This window comes from Salmo salar, chromosome ssa03 (genome assembly GCF_905237065.1).
Source record: "Salmo salar chromosome ssa03, Ssal_v3.1, whole genome shotgun sequence".
NCBI classification, from domain to species: Eukaryota; Metazoa; Chordata; class Actinopteri; order Salmoniformes; family Salmonidae; genus Salmo; species Salmo salar.
The window spans coordinates 78,589,208-78,613,921 of NC_059444.1; the positions used below are offsets into that span (position 1 = coordinate 78,589,208).

The window sequence follows — 24,714 nt, forward strand, 5'->3', positions numbered from 1 at the left end:
ACACTCAGTAAGAGGATTAGTAACCTCACAAGTTAAATTGCTATTGATAATAGCGACATAGGAGTCACTCAGAGTGCAACACGTGGAGGGGAATCTCCAGTGCACTCTTCCAATGGTTAACACACATGTCACTAATAAATAGGACCCTCCATTCAGGAGTAAAATTATTAGAAGTCATGAACCATGATCACACCACGTATGACTGGTCCAATACTTAAAGAGTACTTCCGTCGTGAGGTTAGCTCCTCCGTGGATAACATAGCTATGAAATAGACATAAGCATAAGCGCACATGCACAACGGAACATCCAATTAGGATTTATGCTAGGACCACTTAAGGGCCCAAGCAATATACCAGCCTTAGTAAAGTTGAACATTTACTTCTAGGCCTTTGACTCTACAGCACTCACCAGTTTTCTTCCCAGAAGTCTGTAGGTCATACCTGTAGACTGCCCAAAACTGGTGCATTACAGCTGTAGACTTATCATATAGTTATCAACTTAGGATAGCGCCTAAGCAACACGCCAAGTAGGAAAACCCTAGATATGGCATTAGAGACAATGCCATGATAATCATTTTGCCAGAACATTGGACGTATATAGAATACAGTCCAATTAGATGATTTTTTTGTGTGAACTATATTTTGTATATTTTTGTTTTGTCTATGCTTTCATTCCTTTTCGGTTCAGTTCCTTTGACACTTAGGAAGTGATAGAGCAATAAACAAAGTCCCCATACAACCATCACTTAGTGACACAACGCCGCTCATTGGGGAATGAATGTAATTATATATATTTCATGAGTGTGTGTGCGTTGTTAACATCTGCCTAAGTTACTGCCCAGATCTTCCAGTCTGGACGACGGGTCCGGAACGGCGACCCAAAATCCGGACACCCACAGCCTATCCTTGTGGCGGCATGCCCGCTGTCAGAGAGACTACCAAGGTAAACCACCAGAGGGGGGGACCGCAACGGCGATCACCAACCAGGACATCCCCTGGCCCTTCCTGGGGTACTTTACAGCTTCCAGGGAACCTACCAAGGTACACCAATTGAGGAGACCGCAACGGCGATCACCAACCGGACATCAACTGCCCATCCTTGTGGTGGACGGCTCCGTTTTCAGAGAGCCTACCAAGTTCAACCACCAGAGAGGACTGTAACGATGATCTACCAATGGGACATCACGTGGTCATGATTTTATGTTGATTTGTAACTTGCAGGATAAACAAGATCCAAACCACCAGGGGGGGTATGTCATGATGTTGGCCTCTTTTGGTACAGGGAGGACACTTGACCCCTCCCTTTTGCACACAATCCACCCTGTGTGTAAAGGGTCGTTAAAATTCCAGGAGAGTCTCTGGCCACATGGCCCATCGAGAGACACAGGAAATTCTTCCAACTCATAGAATTGGAGAGCCAAGCGACATTTTGTGTTCTGGAGAAGGTATGGAAGATTGGTGAAGAATCCAGCTACGAACTGATCCGCTTGGCACCATTTTGTGATACTCAGAAGAGACAATATAGCCATATTACCATAAAACTGTTTATATAATAGACTCAGTTTAAGACTTGCCTCATATGGGTGTATGGAATGTATTAATAAGGATAAAGCTTTTGTAAGACATTGAGATGCTATGTACTGATGTAATGTGATAGATTTGGTTACAGAAATACAATTCTAACTCAGTCATAGGCACGCCCCAGGGACACATACAGGACCAGGCGTCATTTGACCAGCCTGTTCGATGGGCACTATAAAACACTCCCTGATTTACATTTCTCCAGACCAGGCCTATACTCAGTGGCCACATAGGTTCTACCATCTAATTCCTCTACTGAAAGTGAACCATACCACGTGGTTAACTTTTAGACTATCGATACTGACAGAATAAGAACAAGTTTTTGATATTAATTATTAGTCTGCAGCTAAGTAAATTATATCATTGAACGCGAAGACCAACGAAGCAACCATTCGATGACGACATTAATGAATGTCGCTCTGAAAGATCCATTCTAACCGAGAGAGAGAGAGAGAGAGAGAGAGAGAACGCGGACAAAACTCCCCAACAGAACTACTCTCCAACAAGAATCAGAACGACACATTGAGTGTAAATATATATATTGATTGCAATTGTTCCCGAATGAGTGAGCCTTCAATTGTCAATTGTTAATGAACTCTGTGTAAACTTCTCAGCTGACCATTTATGACCCATTGTTCAACAGGCCGACCAGCCTGTTTAGCCAGTAGGGCACATTCCGATACCAATCCTTTGTGACAATAATTACTGTTTGTATGTTTTTCTGTTAATTACTTAGTGTAGTAAATAAATGATTTTAAGACAATTGATGTATGGATGATTTTAGTAAAGACTGGGTTCGTGCAGATACAACAATTTACGACGTTTTGGAATGAGACTGGACTAGAGTTAAATACACCATTTAAACTTAGAAGATAATCGACCTATACTATAATAGAATAGAATATTATAGTACAGGAAAGTTATATTAGGAAAATTATAGCTTTGTAATCTGAATATTCTCCTTGGTGCCCCGATCTCCTAGTTAATTACAATTAAACGATTAATCAGTTTAATCGCGTGATAATAATTACAGGGAGCTAATTGATAAACATATCTTCCGTTTAATGGTACCCCCAAAGACACGACACTTCTAACACTTAGAACTCTGATGGACAGTGTCCATTGTATAAAGTCTACTGAAATGAACTCTGGTTTATCAACATAACTTCAGTGGTCAACATCAACTAGATGTCCCATTCCTTCTCTGAAGAACAAAACGGCATGAAGCCAAGGTGTATCCACGACATTAACAACACATAAGATAGCATCTCGTCATAGAAGCATAGCTGGATATTTTACCCTGTTGTTGCAAACTCAAGTGTATTCAATAGTAGTCAAATAGTTTCCTCAATATGAGGCATGCAGTAGATGTGTGACCAATCGTTGTGGTGCATTATTAACAGCACAACTCTTCATTTCATCATTCGGCACAGAAGTGTGACAGTGTTCTTATGTCCTACATTCATTTACTGTAATTGCACAATTGCATTGATTGCGGATCTCTATGTAATTGAATGTGATTGCTTTTATTAGATGTTTTTTTGTTTATTGTGCTAAATTGTATTGTTTCATACATGTATGTTCTTTTAATATTCTGTTTTTATTGTAATGTGTACAGGGCTCTCTTGTAAATATATTTTAATTTCAATGTGACTCCCTGTTTAAATAAAAAATGGCATGCAGTTGAAAACAATTAACATTTTGTCAGGAGTCAACTGTATTTCACAATTGATATGACCAACGCTAACATTCACAATCCACTGCGTTGTTGTCAGGATGTGCAGTAACAGTCACAGATCTCTACATAGTGAAGCGCAGTGTTCACCTTTGACCTTCAGCATTTCGGGGACCTTTGTTATGGAGAAAGACTTTTAACAGCTGCTTCCAACTCTTATAAGTAAATGATTCCACTAGAGGAAGTGGAAGACCTTCCTCATCCTGGTAAGAGAGGTCTCATCACAAGGCTCAGTAAGGTTTATGGATAAAATGTGTTCTTATTATGCCAACAATCAAATCAAAGTTTGTCACGTGCGCCGAATACAGGTGTAGACCTTACAGTGAAATGCTTACTTACAGGCTCTAACCAATAGTGCGAAAACAAGGTGTGTGTGTGTGTAGGTAAGTAAAGAAATAAAACAACAGTAAAAAGACATTTGAAAATAAGAGTAGCAAGGCTATAACAGTAACGAGGCTATATACAGACACCGGTTAGTCAGGCTAATTGAGGTAGTATGTACATGTAGATATGGTTAAAGTGACTATGCATATATGATAAACAAAGAGTAGCAGTAGCGTAAAAAGAGTGGTTGGCGGGTGGTGGGACACAATGCAGATAGCCCGGTTAGCCAATGTGCTGGAGCACTGGTTGGTCGGGCCAATTGAGGTAGTATGTACATGAATGTATAGTTAAAGTGACTATGCATATAAGATAAGCAGAGAGTGGTAGCAGCAGCGTAAAAGAGGGGTTGGGGGGCACACAATGCAAATACTTGCTGTTGTAAGGGATGATTGATTATGACTATCTGTTGTGGTAAGGTATAATTAATATCTAACATTTATGTTCAGAATACAAACTAATTACATAGATGATTAATGCCTGCACTGTCCTGTCATGGAATCCATCTGGGTTGAGTTGGACTTTACAGAATGTCCAGATGGAAATACTGTGCAGAAATATTGTGTAGAAAAGACATGGTTCTATGTTATTGCCTAAGCTTATGATGTTTTTTGTTGTTATCCCTAGTTTTGCTTAGCCCTGTTGTTTATTTTTCAATAACCAACATATTCAGCATATATTGTATATCAATTTCAGCTACTGTAGTTGAAAAAAGCTTGTCCAGTTTTCCAGTTGTTGTTTGCTGGTTTTACTTCTGTTTTTCATCACTAGGTGGAGACATTGACCACAGCACACCACACCCTGGGTAACAACCTGTATGGTCTTCCACGCTGTCTTTCATTAGCACCTCAAGCTGAGGAGAGTTTTCTCCCTAATTGTCTTCCCCATGCCCTATATGAACTTGTCAATTCCCTTTGTGATTATTCTGAAGGCCATTGAAGGCCGAAACGTTTTATAGTGAATGAGTCTTGCGACTTTTCCTGTCCAATGATGTATACTGAACAAAAATACAAACGCAACATGTAAAGTGTTGGTCCCATGTTTCATGAGCTGTAATAAAAGATCATAGACATTTTCCATACGCACAAAAAGCTAATTTCTCTCATATTTTGTCTACAATTCTTTTTACATCGCTTTTAGTGAGCATTTCTCCTTTGCCAAGATAATCCATCCACCTGACTGGTGTGGCATATCAAGAAACTGATTAAACAGCATGACCATTACACAGGTGCTGGGGGCAATAAAATGCCACTCTAAAATGTGCAGTTTTGTCACACAACGCAATGCCACAGATGTCTCAAGTTTTGAGGGAGCATGCTGACTGCAGGAATGTCTACCAGAGCTGTTGCCAGAGAATTTAACGTACAATTTTTTAACATAAGCCGCCTCCAACATTGTTTGAGAGAATTTGGCAGTATGTCCAACTGTCCTCACAACCGCAGACCACATGAACCACGCCAGCCCAGGACCTCCACATCTGGGTTCTTCACCTGCGGGATCGTCTGAAAACAACCACCTAGACAGCTGATGAAACTGAGTATTTATTTCTGTAATAAAGCCTTTTTGTGGGGAAAAACTAATTCTGACTGGGCCATCCCAGGCCCACCAATGACTTTGCCCCTGCCCAGTCATGTGAATTCCATAGAGTAGGGCCTAATTAATATATTTCTCTTGACTGATTTCCTTATATGAACTGTAACTCAATAAAATCTTAGAAATGATTGCATGTTGCGTTTATATATTTTTGTTCAGTGTAGAATGGGGAATGATGCCGGCTCTACACAAAACATGTCTATCTTCAATGTTCAGATCCTTCCACTCTCCTGAGGCCCTAGAGACCTCAAGGAAAGATGATGGATGAATGAAGATCTCCCACTCAGGCCGTTTGCCATTGAAAATAATTGTCACAGTTCCGGGCTGCTTAAGGGGTGGCTCTCCCACAGGCAACAATGCATTAGCAGCCTGGTCTGGTCTGCTTAGTTCATTGACTGTATATGAACCAGAAAAAAAGGAGACAGTGAGATGTCTTGCTTCCTCATCCGTCTCTGACCTCAAGGCCATGACAGCAAAGCAAGACTCGTCTCTTGGCAGTATAGTATTGTCCTCCTAAGGCCAGCAGATGTCGATTCAGGACAGGCAGTGATCCAGGACAGCACTGTAGTGAGTACTCTAATACTATCTGAACCCTTAGATATCCTTTCATGGAGGGGTTGCTGAAATGAGTATTCATCAGTAGAGACAGTTGGCCTCTTCTCAATGAAACCCAGATATCGGTTTTATGGGATAAGTCAAAATCATCAATCTTCTGGTCCTGCAGGAATGCAGATTTGTACTCATGTTATTCACTCAACAATACAAACATCAGGCCTACTGAGTGAAATAAAGAAACTAAATTGTATAATAATTTCAAACATGCTTTTCTCATTGTCCATAGAAACATGTTGTTGACTTATTCTGGTTATCGTTTTTTATTGAATAGGGCCTTAGCGTCTGCTGTTTTATGTACAGTCGCTACTCTACAGCACACTGTAGTGTACATCTGTTTTCTCTCATACTGTGTTTCTACCTTCCTTGTTTAGATTAAGGGCTTATGACTTCTCTACATTCCCTACAACAGTAAATCACACCCTGCGTGGTTAGTGTTACTGGTAAACCTGAACTTCTCAGCCACACCTCTAACCCATCCCACTTTCAGCAGAAGTATATCCTCATTCGGTGTACGTCTCACAAGCTATCAACATCAGCGAGAGCAGAAGTTGTTATCTGGTACCGTAAGTAGTATCCCTTTATTTGTATAAAATACAGTATACATTTCGATTTTGACAAGGTTTATCAAACTTTTAAAAAGGGTCAAGGTCAAGGATATGGTTATATGGGAAATGAGGACAGGATTAAACTGGATATTTGTGGGTGTACTCAGGAAGTTAGTAGCTTGGAGAAGAAGACCCCTATGAGACCATAAAACATGACTCAGATATACATATCTGGAGACAATAAGTGAACATTGTTGAGAGAAGATTAGTGAGATGAAAAAGAAAGTGAAAGTAAAGAACATACAGTACCAGAGTGCGTAAAATTTGCTTATCAGTTGTAGGGGATAGGGATAGCCTATAACCTTTTTTCTATCCGTGAGAAATGTTTAATGCATTGTTTTATGTTAAAAAATAAACACTGTTTACAAATGATTGAAATGAACATAAACAGTTTCTTTATAGGGAGCCAATAAATAATGTTTATGGTATAGTAATTTTGGATATATGTAGCTCTGTTAAGAATGAAAGTGCAACATTAAGTCATTTCCTCTTTTTCATTTAAAAAAAGTCATTTCCTCTTTCTTTGAGCTACTAATTTCAGTTATCAAAGTTTCAAAAGGTAACTTAAAATACTCTTTCTCTCCCTCTCTTTCTTTCTCTCCCTCTCCAGAGCAAGCTGCTTCTCTCCATTCTTAGTTTGCTGCCATGACTTCAGATGGTAATATAACATGTTTGTTTTGAGATCAACTCAAATAATATTATTGTTTTAGCAAGCTGCGAACAATTGTCATGGATTTTTTCTACAACTGCTGTAGTTAACTTGCTGTATTTGTATATAATTTTTCTACCATGTTTTGTAGTTATAAAATAAAAGGCATCCTAAAAGATTCACATTGTGAAGAATGACAACAAATGACATAAAAGTAGCAAGAATCATACTGCTAGAGAGCATTAATACTACACCATTGATATTACATGGACAAATACTACATTATGATGACATTTCGATGTTGTGTGTGTCGAACCTGAATGCAGATAATACTTCCCAGCTTCCTACATGTTTAGTCTTGTCCATTTAGGGCCACATACACCAAGAGGTATTGTCTAATATTGTCTTGATAACTGTAAGTCTTTGTTTCCTAACCTGACTATCAGCTGCTGAGTTTGTGGATAGACACAGGGCTGAGCTCATCCAGAGGGTCCACACGGTGATGCCCATAGCAGATGATCTGCTCAGAAATAAAATGATCCATCCTGAGGTGTACTCTAATATTCAAACTGCCAATACCAGCCAGGACCAGATGAGAGAGTTGTACAAAGCCTTAAAGTCAGGAGGGCCAGAAGTTAAATCAGCCTTCTACAGGAGTCTGCTGAAACAGGATCGTTATCTAGTCGAAGATCTGGGTACATTTCTCTCTCTTCCTCTTGATAGCAGTGTAATTTACAAGACTACTGTTATGTAGAATATATTAACTTTTTACACATTCACCATTTGTCACACTTTCCCCCATTCTGTGTTTAAGAACATAACTACTCTCTGATGTTAGTTTTATTAAAGTAAAGTAGAAATGTAACTCAGTCACAACTCAAAGTGAAATCTGTAAGTGGTTGTCTTGACAGAGAATCAATAATTGACCGTTATATTGTTAATGTTTGTCTGTTTTCATTTCTAATTTACTATTTCAAAAGCAGCAGAATTACATCATCACCCAGTCTGTAATATACAGACACATGCCCTTTAGGAAATAACAATTTATCAAAAGATCTCTCTATCTCGTTTTCTCCCTCCCACCCTCCCCCTAGATGGCCCTGTTGGAGCTCTAGGAGATGATTTTAACATGGGAGCATCTTCTTCAGGGAGACCTACAGGACATCTTCAGCCAGGTGTTGTATTTTATCATTTCTCTCTCAGGTCCTCTTTAGGCTTTTTATCTTTATTGGCAATAATAAAATGTATGGTATATATCCACCATTGTGGATATGGTAGTTCTCAATGACATGATTTTGTGCGTTATATGCAGTCAGATTGATCATTATTGGCAATCTTGATAAAGATTAGCAAAAAAGACAATACTATATAATATAAAAATGTAATATAAAATAAACAATACAAATACTGAGCTATATGGGAAGTAAAAAAATTTGGAAATTGTATTATTTTATACTAAAACAATTGCTTAGAGAAATATATATTTTTAACAAGTAATACAAAAAAATCTAAAAAAGATAGGGGTCAAAATGATTGGCACCCCTGTTTTCAATACTCTAGCACCCTCCCCTTTGAGGATAATTACACTCAGCCTTTATCTCAAATGTTTTATGAGATTGGAGAACCCCTTGGGAGAGATCTTAGACCATTCCTCCATTCAGAATCTTTCCAGATCCTTGATATCATTTGCCTGCTCTTATGGACTACCTTCTTCAATTCAAACCACAGGAGAGTGAGATGGCCATTGCACAATGTTGATTTTGTGGTCAATTGATTTTGATTAGTGCTTGGGGTTATTGTCTTGCTGGAAGTGTCAGCCTCCTGGCAGAGGAAACCAGGTTTTTGGCTAAAATGTCCCGGTACTTGGTAAAGTTCATGATGCCGTTGACCTTAAGGGCCCCATAACATCAAAGATCCACCACCATATTTTACCAGCAAACCAACCACTAGTGTGGTTGAGCTCTATTTTCATGTTATCTGACCATAGAACTAGTTCCCATCCAAGTGAAAATAGAGCTCTTTGGCCACACACACCAATGGTGGGTTTGGCGTTGAAAAACAAAAGCATATGCAGAAAAGTACCTCATACCTACAGTAAAATATGATGTTGGATCTTAGATGTTATGGGGCTATTTTGCTTCCACTGATCCTGGGGCCATGGTTAAGGTCAACGGCATAATGAACTTTACCAAGGACCAGGACATTTTAAAGAAAAACTTGGTTGCCTCTGCCAGGAGGCTGACACTTGACCGCAAATTGATCTTCCAGCAAGACAATTAACCCAAGTAATAATCCAACTCCACAAACAATTGGTTAATTGACTACAAAAGCCACATTTTGAAATAGCCATCTCAGTCTCCGAACTTGAACCCCATTGAAAACCTCTGGTTTGAATTGAAGAGGGCAGTCCATAAGAGCAAAATAAGGATATCAAGAATCTGGAAAGAAGATTCTGTATGGAGGAATGTGGGGTTAAAGAATGTGGGATTATAGAACATTATAGAAAAAGTAAGTTAAGAACAAATTCTTATTTTAAATGATGGCCTACCAAAAGGCAAAAGGCCTCCTGCAGGGACGGGGGCCTGGGATAAAAAATAAATAAACAATACAATATAAATATAGGACAAAACACACATCACAACAAGAGAGACAACACAACATTACATAAAGAGAGACATAAGACAACAACATAGCAAGACAGCAACACAACATAACAACAACATGGTAGCAACACAACATGGTAGCAGCACAAAACATGGTACAAACGTTATTGGGCACAGTCAACAGCACAAAGGGTGGCCTCCCGAGTGGCGCAGTGGTCTAAGGCACTGCATTGCAATGCTAGCTGTGCCACTAGAGATTCTGGGTTCGAGTCCAGACTATGTTGCAGCTGGCCGCGACCAGGAGACCCATGGGGCGGTGCATAATTGGCCCAGTGTCGTCTGGGTTAGGGGAGGGTTTGGCCAGCAGGGATGTCCTTGTCCCATTGCGCACTAGCGACTCCTGTGGCGGGCCCGGGCGCAGTGCACACTGACATGGTCGCCAGGTGCACAGTGTTTCCTCCGACGCATTGGTGCGACTGGCTTCCGGGTTAAGTGGGCATTGTGTCAAGAAGCAGTGCGACTTGGTTGGGTTATGTTTTGGAGGTTCTCGACCTTCGCTTCTCCCGAGTCCGTACGGGAGTTGCAGCGACGAGACAAGACTGTAACTACTGTACCAGTTGGATACCATGAAATTGGGGAGAAAAATGGGTAAAAGTAACAATAAATAAATAAATAAATAAAACCGCAAGAAGGTAGAGACAACAATACATCACACAAAGCAGCAGCTGTCAGTAAGAGTGTCCATGGTTGAGTCTTTGAATGAAGAGATTGAGATAAAACTGTCCAGTTTGAGTGTTTGTTGCAGCTCGTTCCAGCCTCTAGCTGCAGCAAACTGAAAAGAGGAGCGACCCAGGGATGTGTGTGCTTTGGGGACCTTTAACAGAATGTGACTGGCAGAACGGGTGTTGTATATGGAGGATGAGGGCTGCAGTAGATGTCTCAGATAGGGGGGAGTGAGGCCTAAGAGGGTTTTATAAATAAGCATCAACCAGTGGGTCTTGCGACGGATATACAGAGATGACCAGTTTACAGAGGAGTATAGAGTGCAGTGATGTGTCTTATAGGGAGCATTGGTGGCAAATATGATGGCCGAATGGTTAAGAACGTCTAGCCACTCGAGAGCACCCTTACCTGCTGATCTATAAATGATGTCTCCGTAATTTATCATGTTTATGATGGTCATCTGAATCAGGGTTAGTTTGGCAGCTGGGGTGAAAGAGGAGCGATTACGATAGAAGAAACCAAGTCTAGATTTAACTTTAGCCTGCAGCTTTGATATGTGCTGAGAGAAGGACAGTGTACCGTCTAGTCATACTCCCAAGTACTTGTATGAGGTGACTACCTCAAGCTCTAAACCCTGAGGTAGTAATAACACCTGTGGGACTAGGGGCATTCTACTTACCAAACCACATGACCTTTGTTTTGGAGGTGTTCAGAACAAGGTTAAGGGTAGAGAAAGCTTGTTGGACACTAAGAAACCTTTGTTGTAGAGTATTTAACACAAAACCCGGGGAGGGGCCAGCTGAGTATAAGACTGTATCAGCTGCATATAAATGGATGAGAGAGCTTCCTACTGCCTGAGCTATGCTGCTGATGTATATTGAGAAGAGCGTGGGACCTAGGATCGAGCCTTTGGTGCCTTTCCCTTGGTGACAGGCAGCGGCTGAGACAGCAGATGTTCTAACTTAATACACTGCACTCTTTGAGAGAGGTAGTTAACAAACCAGGCCAAAGACCCCTCAGAGACACCAATACTCCTTATCCGGCCCACAAGAATGGAATGGTCTACTGTATCAAAAGCTTTGGCCAAGTCAATAAAACATAGCAGCACAACATTGCTTAGAATCAAGGGCAATGGTGACATCATTGAGGACCTTTAAGGTTGCAGTGACACATCCATAACCTGAGCGGAAGCCAGATTACATACCCGAGAGAATACTATAGACATCAAGAAAGCCAGTCAGTTGATTATTGACAGGTTTTCCAAACCCTTTTGATAAACAGGGAAAAAATAGAAATAGGCCTATAACAGTTAGGATCAGCTTGATCTCCCCCTTTAAATAAAGGACGAACTGTGGCTGCCTTCCAAGCAATGGGAAGGCTATGTGTCATTTGACCTCTATTTTTGTAACTTATTTTTTTACTACTTGTTAAACAAAATATATGTCTCTGAGCAATTGTATTAGTAGATATAAAAAAAAACGTTTTTGCATACAATATATCTCGGTATTTTAATGATTTATTTTAGTATTTTCTTTTGCTTATCTTTATCAAGGGATCCAATCTTGATAAATGTTATCCAATCTTAGGTCCTGCTAAACCTGCTACAGTTCATGAGTTTTCAACTATTTGACATTTTCAAACCATCCACCACATCTAAAGTTCCAATTGATCAGAGGCTGTTCCCCCTTTTGGTTCCCGATTTACAAGAGCATATTTGCTTTGGGATCAACTCAAAAATAATACTATTATTTTGAGCAAACTGCATACAGTTGTCATTTATTTTTGAAAACAGGGGATCCAATACATTTGACCCCCATCTTTTTTAGATTTGTTTTAATTACTTCTCTTTCTCATATGCAATTGTATTAGTATAAAATAATATTATTTTATGTAAAAAAAAATTTGCATACAATATAGTATTGTATTATTTATTTTATAGTCTTTTTTCTCATCTTTATCAAGGGATCCAATAATTATGGACCCCACTGTATGATTGATGTTATCCAATCTTAGGTACTGCATTACCTCCTGCCTCCAATATATTGCCTGGGACTGTAAGATAATCAGTTGAACGTTGTGAGCTTTCAACCATTTTGACATGCTTGTTAAAACCACCCAAGAACCACACCGAAAGATCCAATTGACCAAAGAGTATTCCCCTTTTTGGATCCAAATTTACAACAGCATGTATGCATTTCAATGCTCCTTACAGATTATGTTAAATGGAACACAGCAATAGGTGCTATGCTAATACAATGTGTAATTGTAGCTAGGCCTACTGTATATGTAGGATCTTAATTTGATCACCCTGTTGCAGGATAACTTTCCTGCAATGCAGGACATTTATAACTTGTAATGTATTTGAGGTTTGAAAAGGCTTCTGAAGTTTGTTATTTTCACTTTAAAATGTCAGATTTGATTTTCCGTTATGAAAAATGCATTAACACCTACACAAATGTCCATTAATTATAATCCACATAAAAAGTCACATTTTCTGTTGTTTATTTTGCTGTGGTAGCAAACTGGCTCAAATTAAAATCCTACGTATGTATAATTCTCATAAGCCTTTGATTTAACAGATAAGGTTCTGTGTCTTGACAATAAAGGTACAGTAGGGTGGTATTTTCTGTCTGAACACAGCGTTTTAATTTTGATACAGCATCAGATGAGGAATCAGTTGGAAAGATCACATACTACACCAGTAAACATCTTGGAAAAGGTGCCGATGCAATTGTGTTCAGGTAAACCAGCTTAAACGTTATTGTGGAAATGTGTTTGTAACCCTAATCCCCTCTTTGCTCTTTGTAGCAAAAATGTCTTTACGATCGGTTCATTGACTAGATGTTTATCTTTCTCTACCTCTATCCTCCAGCGGTTACTTCCTTTGTGATGATAACAACAAGCGTCCTGCGGCAGTGAAGAGAATTGAACTAGCAAAACAAAGCAATGCTGATCGAGAGGTCGCTTTGCTTCTTGAATTGGACGACAATCCCCATGTCGTCCGGTACTTCTGCACTGAGAAGGACGGGCAATTCATATACATTGCCATCGAGCTGTGTGCCGCCTCTTTAGATAAGGTCTAATTCAATGACTCACTATTTTATTCTCTGACTTATCCAAGGGGATCAAACTTGATCATATAACAGTCTCACATCATGATTATCTGTGTTAGAATATATAGTGAACAAAAATATAAACGCAACATACAACAATTTCAAAGATTTTACTGAGTTACAGTTCATATAAGAAAATCAGTTAATTGACATAAATTCATTAGACTCGAATCTATGGATTTCACGATTGGGACTACCTTTTTAAGGTATCTGTTAGTCAAAGATACCTTAAAAAGGGTAGGGGCGTGGATCAGAAAACCAGTCAGTATCTGGTGTGATTGTGGGCTGTGGGCTGTGGATTGTGGGCTGTGGAATGTTGTGGAATGGTGTACCACTCCTCTTCAATGGCTGTGCGAAGTTGCTGGACACTCCCTCAAAACTTGAGACTTCTGTGGCATTGTGTTGTGTAACAAAACTGCACATTTTAGAGTGGCTTTTTATTGTCCCCAGCACAACGTGCACCTGTGTAATGATCATGCTGTTTAATCAGCTTCTTGATATGCCACACCTATCAGTTGGATAGATTATCTTGGCAAAGGATAAATGATCACCAATGAATGTATACAAATTTGTGCCCAAAATTTGAGCGTAATACGACTTTTGTGCGTATGTAACATTTCAGTTTTTTTTATTTCAGCTCATGAAACACAGGCCCAACACTTTATATTTTTGTTCAGTGTACATTCCAAGGTTAGAATGCTTGGGGTTCATCAGCGCACTAATACTTGGGTGTCTCTTCCAGTGTTTTACTAAAGAAGAACCTTTTGACCTTCGCGGACTGAAACCAGTGATGCTGCTGCAGCAGACCATGATAGGACTGAAACACCTGCACTCTCACGAAATAGGTTATAATTACTTCTTTTTTATTTTTTTATTTAACCTTTATTTAACTAGGCAAGCCAGTTAAGAAACCACTTGGCCAAACCCTAACCCGGACGACGCTGGGCCAAGTGTGTGCCGCCCTATGGGACTCCCAATCACGGCCGGTTGTGATACAGCCTGGAATCTAACCAGGGTCTGTAGTGACACCCATAGTACTGAGATGCAGTGCCTTAGACCGCTGCACCCCTCAGGAGCCCAGTATATTCTGTAGACTGTAGATAATCCTAATGAAGTTACAGTATTGATGACTTTTCCTTATATTATCATTGATCAGATCTATGATCTTCCCTCAACTTCAGTAGACTGATTCATCCTGATCTTTTCTCCCCAGTCCACCGTGATGTGAAGCCCCACAACATCCTGTTGAAAGACCACTCTGGCTCAGTCACGGTCAAGATCTCAGATTTTGGGATGAGTAAGCAGTTAGCGGACGGCAGACAAAGCTACAGCACGAGGTCAGGAGCCCTTGGCACCATGGGCTGGAATGCCCCAGAGGTCCTGGATGAGAGCAGGAAAGTAAACCCTGTGAGTGGCCCCTGATCTTTACACTGGACCAGAGAACTGTTCAAGTCATTACAGATTCAGAGATAACGAGAAAGAAATAGGCTAATTGGGATTTCCTTACAGGAGTAAAACAGGATTGGCCCATTGCTCAAAGGAACATTTCACCCTAAAATCAAAGTTGATCATCTGTTGTGGAGATCAAGCTACAGTATATTATACATACATAAGAAAGATAGGCACCATCTACACAACCATGGTGTGGGATGGGGACTATGCTCACATCAGACCACTTTTGGGGATAAAAAATAACCCCTTTAATACAAAATGTTTATGCCAGTAAAGTATACCATTAAAAATGATGGAACCAGGAAGTTTATGAATGCAATAGATAATTTGTTCGTTCGACATGGAGGGATCTTTTTGTGCCTGTAAAATTAATTATGCGAGAAATGGCAAAAGAAACGGCTTCATGCGCAAATATTGATATAATAACAATCATATCAAAGTAAACTTGGAGTCACGCGATGATATGGTGTGTGGTCCTCCCACTACGACTCTGGAAAGCATGCAGTTTATTAGGCTACAGATGAAATAAATTATGAACTTCACAGGAGGGTGATTTAAAAAATATTTTTAACCTTTATTTAACTAGGCAAGTCGGTAAAGACAAATTCTTATTTACAATGACGGCCTAGGAACAGTGGGGTAACTGCCTTGTTCAAGGGCAGAACGGCAGATTTTTACCTTGTCAGCTCGGGAATTCAATCTAGAAACCTTTCGGTTACTTGCCCAACGCTCAAACCACTAGGCTACCTGCTGCCCCAAAAAGTGAAAGGTGATGAGCTTGTTGCTCCTTTCCAATAAACATCGAGGGTCTTATTCTGGTGACATGATGATCGATGTTTGATTGCCATTTGACAAAAATATTTTCGCTCTTATCCATCATAATCTCATCATGTAGACTAGCCTACCCTGACTGTATCTGCTAGCTAGAGAGCACGTGCCAAGACCAGAGTAGGCACATTTCTATTGAATTCAACAGCTTTTCTGACAAAACTATGAGTAGAATTGAAAATGCAATGGAAACACTTTTCAGTTTAATTCCGTACATGAAGAAAAAAAAGGAATGTGTGCAGTACGTCATGACGCGCTGATCGTTATCCTTAACAAGCCTGTTTGGTGGGAACAATACAGGCAGGAAAACGCTAATGTTTCTTTATGTAGATTTTAGAATATTCGCATGAAAATCTGTCGCCAATTGGATGGAAACTTAGCTATAGTCTGACAAATTTGTGAACTATTCTTTAAGGTTGCCTGTAGATTAGAACTAGTAATGATTGTGGTACTGTTCTGAAACACCTATTATTAAAGACACTCCTCTTCCTCTACAGACCAGTGCTGTGGACATCTTCTCTGCCGGCTGTGTGTTTTACTATGTGTTGACAAGAGGAGAACATCCCTTTGGAAAACCCAATAGGCGAGCTGGTAATATCGAGGATGACAAATACATCCTTGACGGATTACAGAAAGACAAACATGGTAAGGTTAGTGTACAACTGAAAGGTTGTGTTAGCACAGGGGAACCCAAGAGCAGACTCAGACCAGGAAAGAGGGATGAATGAACCAAGATATTTATTGTGACACAGGGAGAGATGAAGTGCAGATCCAGGGAAGCGCAGAGGAGTTGTAGGAAACCAGATGTGGAGGCTGAGGTTGGAGTGAGCTGGGTTGGGACAGGGTAAACAAGTCCGGAGGGGAATCCAAGGGAGTGATGGTGAGTTGCAGAACAGGGTAGCAGGGTGGTGAGATGTGGAACAGGAGACAGGAACCAGAGTCAGAGCAGCCAAACTGCAGTGAGAGGAGAAACAGCATCAGGCAAGGAAACAGGCACAGCAGGATCTTAAATAATAACAAATAGCTAGACGCATGACTGACTGAACAGAGATTACGATCTAGCAGAGTGGAAGTGGCAGGACTGAGTATTTGTAGATTATGGAACGGGTTGCAGCTGGTGAGGAGCTGCTCCGGCTCCAGCACACCTGTCTCCAACCACACAATCACACACAAACAGAGAGGGAGGGGAGAGAGAGAGAGTGTACTGGAGCAGTGGCTGCAGGTCAAGGAGACACCGGATGTCCACTAGGGGGTGTGGCAGGAGCAGATGTGACAGGTTGTTTCTGAAATGATCATCAGAGTACTAATTAATTTAAAGTAAAGGAAAATAGTAATTTATTTGCAGTGGCATCATGTAGCTTAACTTTGAAAATAAACTATAAAGAAAATGTAGGCTATTTGCTAAGGATGGTTGTGGGTTTTTAAATGGCATATTGTTGATAAATGTATGACCTGAAACATTGTGCCTTCTCACTTATGATTAACCAAAACTAGTATTGTTCTCATTCCTATAAATGGCCCATGTAAATGTGGGATCATAATTTGAGCTAGTTTGCTACAGCAGGAAAATAATCTTGCAGCAACAGGAAATATGAATTATTATTTAGATTATAATTAATTAACATTTTTGTAGGGATTAATACATTGTTTGTTAGGGCAAATCAATTCAGAAATTTCAAAGCGGAAATTACACATTTTAGAAGCCTTTTTAAACCACAAATATAGTACAAGTTTGCATTTCCTGCCGTGCAGGAAAATTCTCAGCAACAAAAGAGTATTCAAATTAAGATCCTACATCTGTAGACACCAAGCCAGAATCTGACCCTATGGAATAGTGATCTCAAATTTTGTCTTTGAGAGAGGCCTGATAAAATGTTCTGATAAGCACTGCCATTGATTGCTTTTGTCATCATCTTTGTCTCAACTAAAATTTGGGGTCTTTCTTCATTAAAATCATCACATTGGTTCAGATGAAATACTCACTGGGCACAAACTGGTTAAATCAACGTTGTTTGAATGTAATGTGTCAACGTTTTGTGATGTTTAAATATAATTTGCCAACGTATTGGGATGTAGAATCTATGTGTAAAATAAATTTAATTTGCAAAAAGTCATAAACAAACTGTTGTTTGAGGGTTAAATTTCAACCACAGGATTATGTCATCATGGTAACCAATTTTCAACATAGACAAACCTTATATAAAATATGTTGAATTTGTTCCATTGAAACAATGTTAGATCTAGGGTTGCAAAGGGAGGGTATATTACTGGAAACTTTCAAAGTTTACTAGTAAACTACCAGAATTTTGGTATCTTTCATTTATCTTTATATCTTTTTTACACACTTTTATTTATTTTACTACAGCATGTGAATATGTATTTGATGTAAGTGTTTTGGCATCAAACTGGTGGCAGTTGAGAAAATAATGAATAGTTGGATGAGATTCAGAGGTAATTGAAAATAATGCCATTGTTGATAAGATACTTTTTTCATTAATTTGGCTATTTTCTCTTGAAAAATAATGATCTATCTACTAGAAACTCAATGACAATATTGACACAGAAATATAAAATGAATACTATATATGAATATATTTTTCAAAAAAGTTGTTAATGTATAAATTACCGACATTACATATATTTTTTGTTAATTACCAAAAGTACTGAAGATTCCAGTAACTTTGGTAAATGACTGATAGCTTTGCAACCCTAGTCAGATCTTCAACGTTATATACACTATCAGAAAATAACTATAGGCTGGGCAGCACCTCCTACTGGGGAATAGATCTATCTACAGCTATCCCTTTGGTCTCCCATTCAGGGTTTTGACCAAGCCCAGTCCTGCTTAATAGTCAGTGACTATTACCAATGTGCTATCATGAGAAGGATTGCTGAGAGATCTCCACTTAAAAACTAAATAGATTCACTGTTGCTATCGAAGTAATTCCAAAGTGTAGGTTTAACAGAGCAAATGAAAGGTAAATATACTTTATCAATCATATATCATCCATGATGCTATTTAGGCCTATACACCAAGTCATCAACAGCTATTGTTTAAATTCAGCCCAGGATTCAACTAAAAATAGATGATACATATAGGACTAGGGTTTCAAACTTTGGTTAATTTCAAATTTAATCTACAAATTACTAATGAAATCAAATTTTATTTAAAGTGGCAGTATGTAACTTTTTGGTTGACCTTGAAAGCAAGTCTAAGAAGCAGTAGATCTGTTCTATGTGCTCTATTTCTATACTTCCTGTTCTTAAGTTTTGTATTTGCGTCTTCTACTTTGAATTTGTAAACCAGTTTCAAACAGCTGAAAAAATAATATTTTTGGTTATGGTAATAATACTTCACAGCAGTTTAGATGGTACAATGATTCTCTACACCCCTCAAACTGAACTCTGGACCTCGAAGCCAGTCCCACTGCGTTTTTTCATTGTTCCCCTCTAATCAAGTTCTGATTTAGACCTGGGACACCAGGTGGGTGCCATTAATTATCAGGTAGAACAAAAACCAGCAGACTCCGGACTTTGTAGGGAAAGAGTTGAATACCCCTGCTCTACACTATACTAGCTTATTTTGTAACATAAACTGAAATTAGGCAGACTATGCGAGTTTTAACAACCAGCAAATGACAGAGCGATTTCTGCATAGTGCACCTTTAAAGTGCATTTAAAGGTTGATCTGATTTGATTTTGTCCTATTTCTGTAACTTAGATTTTTGGAGACGCGCATCCAACATCTAAATTATTAATTTGCAGACAAACTGGAATTAAAACCAGTCTAAGCAGACTAAGTCAGTGGCACAGATGGAACTATCCAAGCAGAAGATAATCTCCTTCAAATGAAGAGCTTATTTCCAAAACGCTACAACCACCAATTTTTCACATTTGTGTTTTTTCTTCACAAATTATTGCTTATGGGTACCTCCATGTGTGTGTAAAATGTTACTGTTTTTATTCATAGATTTGTATGATGTGTATGAAAATGTTTTGTTTTTTTGCTAAACTATATATGCCCATTATTTAGCTGAAATGGATATTTGACTGTGATTTGTGGTTGTTTCACCTAGTTATCTTAAGATGAATGCACTAAGTAAGTCACTCTGGATAAGAGCATCTGCTAAATGTCTAAAATGTAAATGTTTGACATACAGATATTACTGTATTGAATAATACAAAAAAAAAGTTTTAATATTGATGTCACAAATGTATCATTTGTACATTTCTTTATTAAACAATTAGTTATTTGTTACATTTGCATGTGTAAAACCTAGCAGTACAAATTATTTATCTTTGAGTGAGACAGATATATAGCATTTAGCAAAAAAACAAACACATCTATCATTGAACAACACCATGCCATGATTAGATTGTGAAAAAAACACACCAATCTTTCATAATTTCTTTAAACAATAAAAGCTAATTTACCAAACTTTCTGAAAATGGATATATAGTGTTTTAGAATGAAACTCTTCAAATGTTGATATTTGGTTGTGTTGACAACCAAACACAATTCATTTTAACTTTCGCAGTACAGTAAAGAGTCTACGTACTAACCCGTCGACCAGTTAATAAATGATATGTTGGATTCACGTCTCTAACTCAACCAAAAATAAAAGGATTAAGCCAGTGGCTCAGATGGAACTATCCAAACAGTATTACATGTTGATATTTGGTTGCCTTGTCAACCAAACACAATTCAAAATTACTTTTGTAATATAGCCTTAGCCTAAAGTTATCTTACAAACTATTGTAAAAGTATTTATTCAACCATAAAATAATTAACACATCCATGGCCACATTTTGATAATAATAAATATCTTCATATGTAATCTGCGCAGAATTTTGAAACGGCATTGATCACTTGCACCATTTACTTTTAATGTAATCACAACTGCAATTCAGTTCATTTGATTGTGCTATTAGATGAAGCACAGTAATAACACATTAAGTTGTTGTATGAATAAACAAAATATCTGACATTCCCATTTTAACTTTGTTGTGCTTTTAAATGTTTGAAAGTGCAGTGATAACACATTTAGGTTACAACAAACCAAAAATTGACATTATTTTTCCATTGTAATTTGGTTGTGCTTTCACAGTAGATGGTTCAAAGCATAGTGAAAACAACAAACTTTCAACAACTGTTGGCTGTCTTTTTAGTGGGTGAATATACTGTAGGTTATATTCTCATTGATCAACATCTCCACCAAATATTAGCCAGTTGTCCACTTTGAAATGACGTGGTATGCCCAGTGTGGGTACTTTCATCACCATGTTTTTGAATGAACAAAGTGCCTTGGCCTTGAACCTGCCCATGGTTACTGTGTCTGTGTGTGTGTTTGGTCTTGTCTTTCCCAGAGGACATCGTGGCCACAGACCTGATAGAACAGATGCTGAATATGGAGCCCCAGAGGAGGCCTTCTGCTGAGAGCGTGCTCAAACACCCCTTCTTCTGGAGCCTGGAGAAACAGCTGCAGTTCTTCCAGGTCACAATCAAATATATTCAATGCATAGCTAATGTCAGTTAGCTAGATTACAATATCATTTAATTCTACTAGGGAAAAATGTAACTGTAACAACAGAAACAATGGGTATACTGTCAATAGAATATATAGCAATAGTGGAGTCCATTGAGCATACAGCAAGAGGGTGGTAAATGAGATGTTTGATTCATTAAAGTACTGTCTTCCCCTGTAGGACGTGAGTGACAGAATTGTAATGGAGGCATCGGATGGTCCAATCATACAGCAGCTAGAGTCAGGGGGACAGGAAGTGGTGAGGAATAACTGGATGGAACACATCACAGCAGTTCTGAGGAAAGGTTAGTGACTGGTCTGAGATCAGCGTTTGAACAGCAACACTTTACAGCCTGTAAAGCCATATTCTATTACAGTATATTTCTATTAACATCCAGATCAGAGGTGCCATGAATGACATGACTATATTTGCAAGATGAGTTTATTACTGGACCAGATGACAGCAACATCTCTTTTTTGTTGTTGTATTATATTACACTAATGGCAAACTTTCTTAATATCATAATTCTGTATCTTAATAGAATTGTTTTTGTTTGTTTACTGGCTGTGTTTCCTCCTTCTGCAGATCTAGAAAGACGCAAAGGAGCATATGAAGAGGGCTCTGTTAAAAGTCTTCTACGTGCCATAAGAAACAAGGTGTGTTCTGTCCAAATACAATTGCCATACTATATTAAAATACACAAATTAAGCATAATAATAACATGTTGGTATATTTGCAAAACATTATTTAATTAGTCAAAAACATGAGAGGAGGCATCCTCTGTGCCACCTACTACCCCCATAAACCTGTTAAATGGAGTATTTATGTAAATCTGACACAAGAAACTAAATGTGTGTAAATTACATTTTATAAGCAACATGTTGTTTCCCATAGAAACACCATTACCACGAATCTCCTAAGGAGGTCCAGGAGACTCTGGGCTCCATCCCTGATGACTTTGTCTCCTACTTCACCTCCCGCTTCCCCCACCTGCTGCTGCACACCTACCTCGCCATGCGTTCCTTTGCTGAGGAGCTGACTTTACAAGATTACTACCCCGTCCAACACGAGACTTAGACGGCAGAAGAGAACACACCCAGAGCCTGACGTGACGACAACCAAGCCAACAACTAAAAGAATGTGACCATAGTGTGACGTCAGGCGCTCCACTGAGAAGTACTCCATCCCACACCAGCAAACCTCCAATCTATGTCAATGGTTTGTCATGGTTCTTTTTACTGTTTACATGAACAATATTGGTTTATCTGAAGAAGAAGCAATCACTTTCACCTGTATGCAGATGACAAGGTTGTGTATGCTATTTCCCCGATGGCTGACCAGGTTCTGTCAGAGCTTTAATTTGCCTTTATTGCCTTGCAGAAAGCCTTTATTAAACTGAAATTGGTACTTAATGCAGGTAAAAACCAAGTATATATTATATTCCAAATCAGGTAAAAATGTATCTGATGATTTATGCATACGTACATTGGATGGTGCCCTCATTGATTGTGTCCCCACTTATAAATATCTAGGCATCTAGATTGATGATAGGCTGTCCTTCAAAAAGAATGTTGATGTTAAAGTACAATATGCAGATATCACTCTGCCATTTCCTGGTTTCTAAAATTGCAATAGTTTGCCTAATTTCAGTTTATGTGTCACGCTCTGACCTAAGAGAGCTGGTTTTTCTCTGTTTAGTTAGGTCAGGGTGTGATAAGGGGTGGGCATTCTATGTTGTTTTGTTTCTATGTTTTGGCCGGGTATGGTTTCCAATCAGAGGCAGCTGTCTATCGTTGTCTCTGATTGGAAGACATACTTAGGCAGCCTTTTTTCCACTTGGTTTGTGTGGGTAGTTGTTTTCTGTTTCGTTGTATTTACCTGACAGAACTGTTGGCTGTCATTTTGTTTATTTTGTCTAGTGTTCGTTTTCATAAAAAAATAATGATGACCACTCAACACGCTGTGCCTTGGTCTCCTCTATATGACGCCCGTTACAGAACTACCCACCACGATTGGATCAAGTGGCGGGCCCGGGCAGAGATGGATACCTGGTCGATGAAGGAGTGGACCGAAAGGAGAAACTGGACTTGGGGCCAGGTAATAGACAGGTATCGTAGCCTACCGGGGAAGAACGAGAGGCAGACCCAAAATATTTTTTTTGGGGGGGCACACGGGTAGTTTGGCTGGGCCAGGGGTGAGACCTGAGCCAACTCCCCGTGCTTATTGTGGTGAGCATGTACCTGCTCCTCGCACTCTCCCCCCCAGTGCGCCTCCATAGCCCAGTACGTTCTGTGCCTGCTCCTCGCACTCTCCCTCCAGTGCGCCTCCATAGCCCAGTATGGCCGGTGCCTGCTCTGAGCACCCGGTCCTCAGTGCGTCTCTCCAGTCGGGTGAGACATGTTCCAGCTCCACGAGAAAAGCCTCCAGTGATGATCCATGGCCCGGAGCCTGTAGGGATGTTCCATGGCACGAAGCCTCCAGAGGTAATCCATGGCCCAGAGCCTGTAGGGATAATCCATGGCCCGGAGCCTGTAGGGATTATCTATGGTCCGGAGCCTGTAGGGTTAATCCATGGCAAGAAGCCTGTAGGGATAATCCATGGCAAGAAGCCTGTAGGGATGATCCATGGCCCGGAGCCTGTAGAGATGATCCATGGCACGAAGCCTCCAGTGATGATCCATGGCGCGGAACCTGTATTGATGATCCATGGCATGGAGCTTGCAGCAACGGTCCCTAGTCCGGAACCTACAACGACGTTCCCCAGTCCGGAGCCTCCAGCGACGCTCCCCAGTCCGGAGCCTCCAGCGACGCTCCCCAGTCCGGAGCCTCCAGCGACGCTCCGCAGCCCGGAGCCTCCAGCGACGCTCCGCAGCCCGGAGCCTCCAGCGACGCTCCGCAGCCCGGAGCCTCCAGCGACGCTCCGCAGCCCGGAGCCTTCAGCGACGGTCCGCAGCCCGGGTCTTCAGTGGCGGTCCGCAACCCGGAGTCTTCAGCGGCGGTTGGCGTTCCAAAGCCTCCGCCGATGATCCACGGTCTGGTTCCTCCGGACACACAGAAGCGGGGGGGGGGGGGGGATCAGCGGGCGGTGGGGGTGCTATGCCCTGAACCAGAGCCGCCGCCAATTACAGATGCCCACCCGGACCCTCCCCTATAGGTTGCAAACTAGACACAATATTAGGAAGGTGTTATTAATGTTTGTGCACTGTGTATATAATGGTGTGTATAGACAGTATATGAATAGAAAAGGTGTATACATCAGGATGAGCTTTTACTGGAATACAGTATATACATATGAAGTTGGTAAAACAGT

At 40.0% G+C, this 24,714-nt stretch overlaps 1 protein-coding gene across 2 annotated transcripts; it reads left to right on the forward strand.

Moving 5' to 3' along the window:
- The first annotated feature begins 6,365 nt into the window (after nt 1-6,365).
- On the forward strand, nt 6,366-23,908 carry LOC106588836 (serine/threonine-protein kinase/endoribonuclease IRE1). 2 transcript variants are annotated; one of them, XM_045715514.1, is made up of 13 exons: nt 6,366-6,468; nt 7,121-7,168; nt 7,606-7,854; nt 8,254-8,334; nt 13,145-13,226; nt 13,358-13,562; nt 14,341-14,443; nt 14,812-15,005; nt 16,376-16,523; nt 21,246-21,373; nt 21,585-21,708; nt 21,990-22,060; nt 22,299-23,908. In XM_045715514.1, exons 2-13 carry the CDS (start codon nt 7,156-7,158, stop codon nt 22,479-22,481), a joined length of 1,581 nt encoding a protein of 526 aa, XP_045571470.1. In that variant the 5' UTR covers nt 6,366-6,468; nt 7,121-7,155; the 3' UTR covers nt 22,482-23,908. The 2 variants fall into 2 exon arrangements, with proteins under 2 accessions (XP_045571470.1, XP_045571471.1); XM_045715515.1 differs by having other exon boundaries at nt 6,387-6,463.
- The last annotated feature ends 806 nt before the right edge of the window (nt 23,909-24,714 follow it).

Excerpts from the sequence above, each read along its gene's own strand:
- LOC106588836 (XM_045715514.1), top strand. Across the intron at positions 15,006-16,375 it reads AGAGCAGGAAAGTAAACCCT|ACCAGTGCTGTGGACATCTT; the intron begins GTGAGTGGCCCC and ends CTTCCTCTACAG. Across the intron at positions 22,061-22,298 it reads TACGTGCCATAAGAAACAAG|AAACACCATTACCACGAATC; the intron begins GTGTGTTCTGTC and ends TGTTTCCCATAG.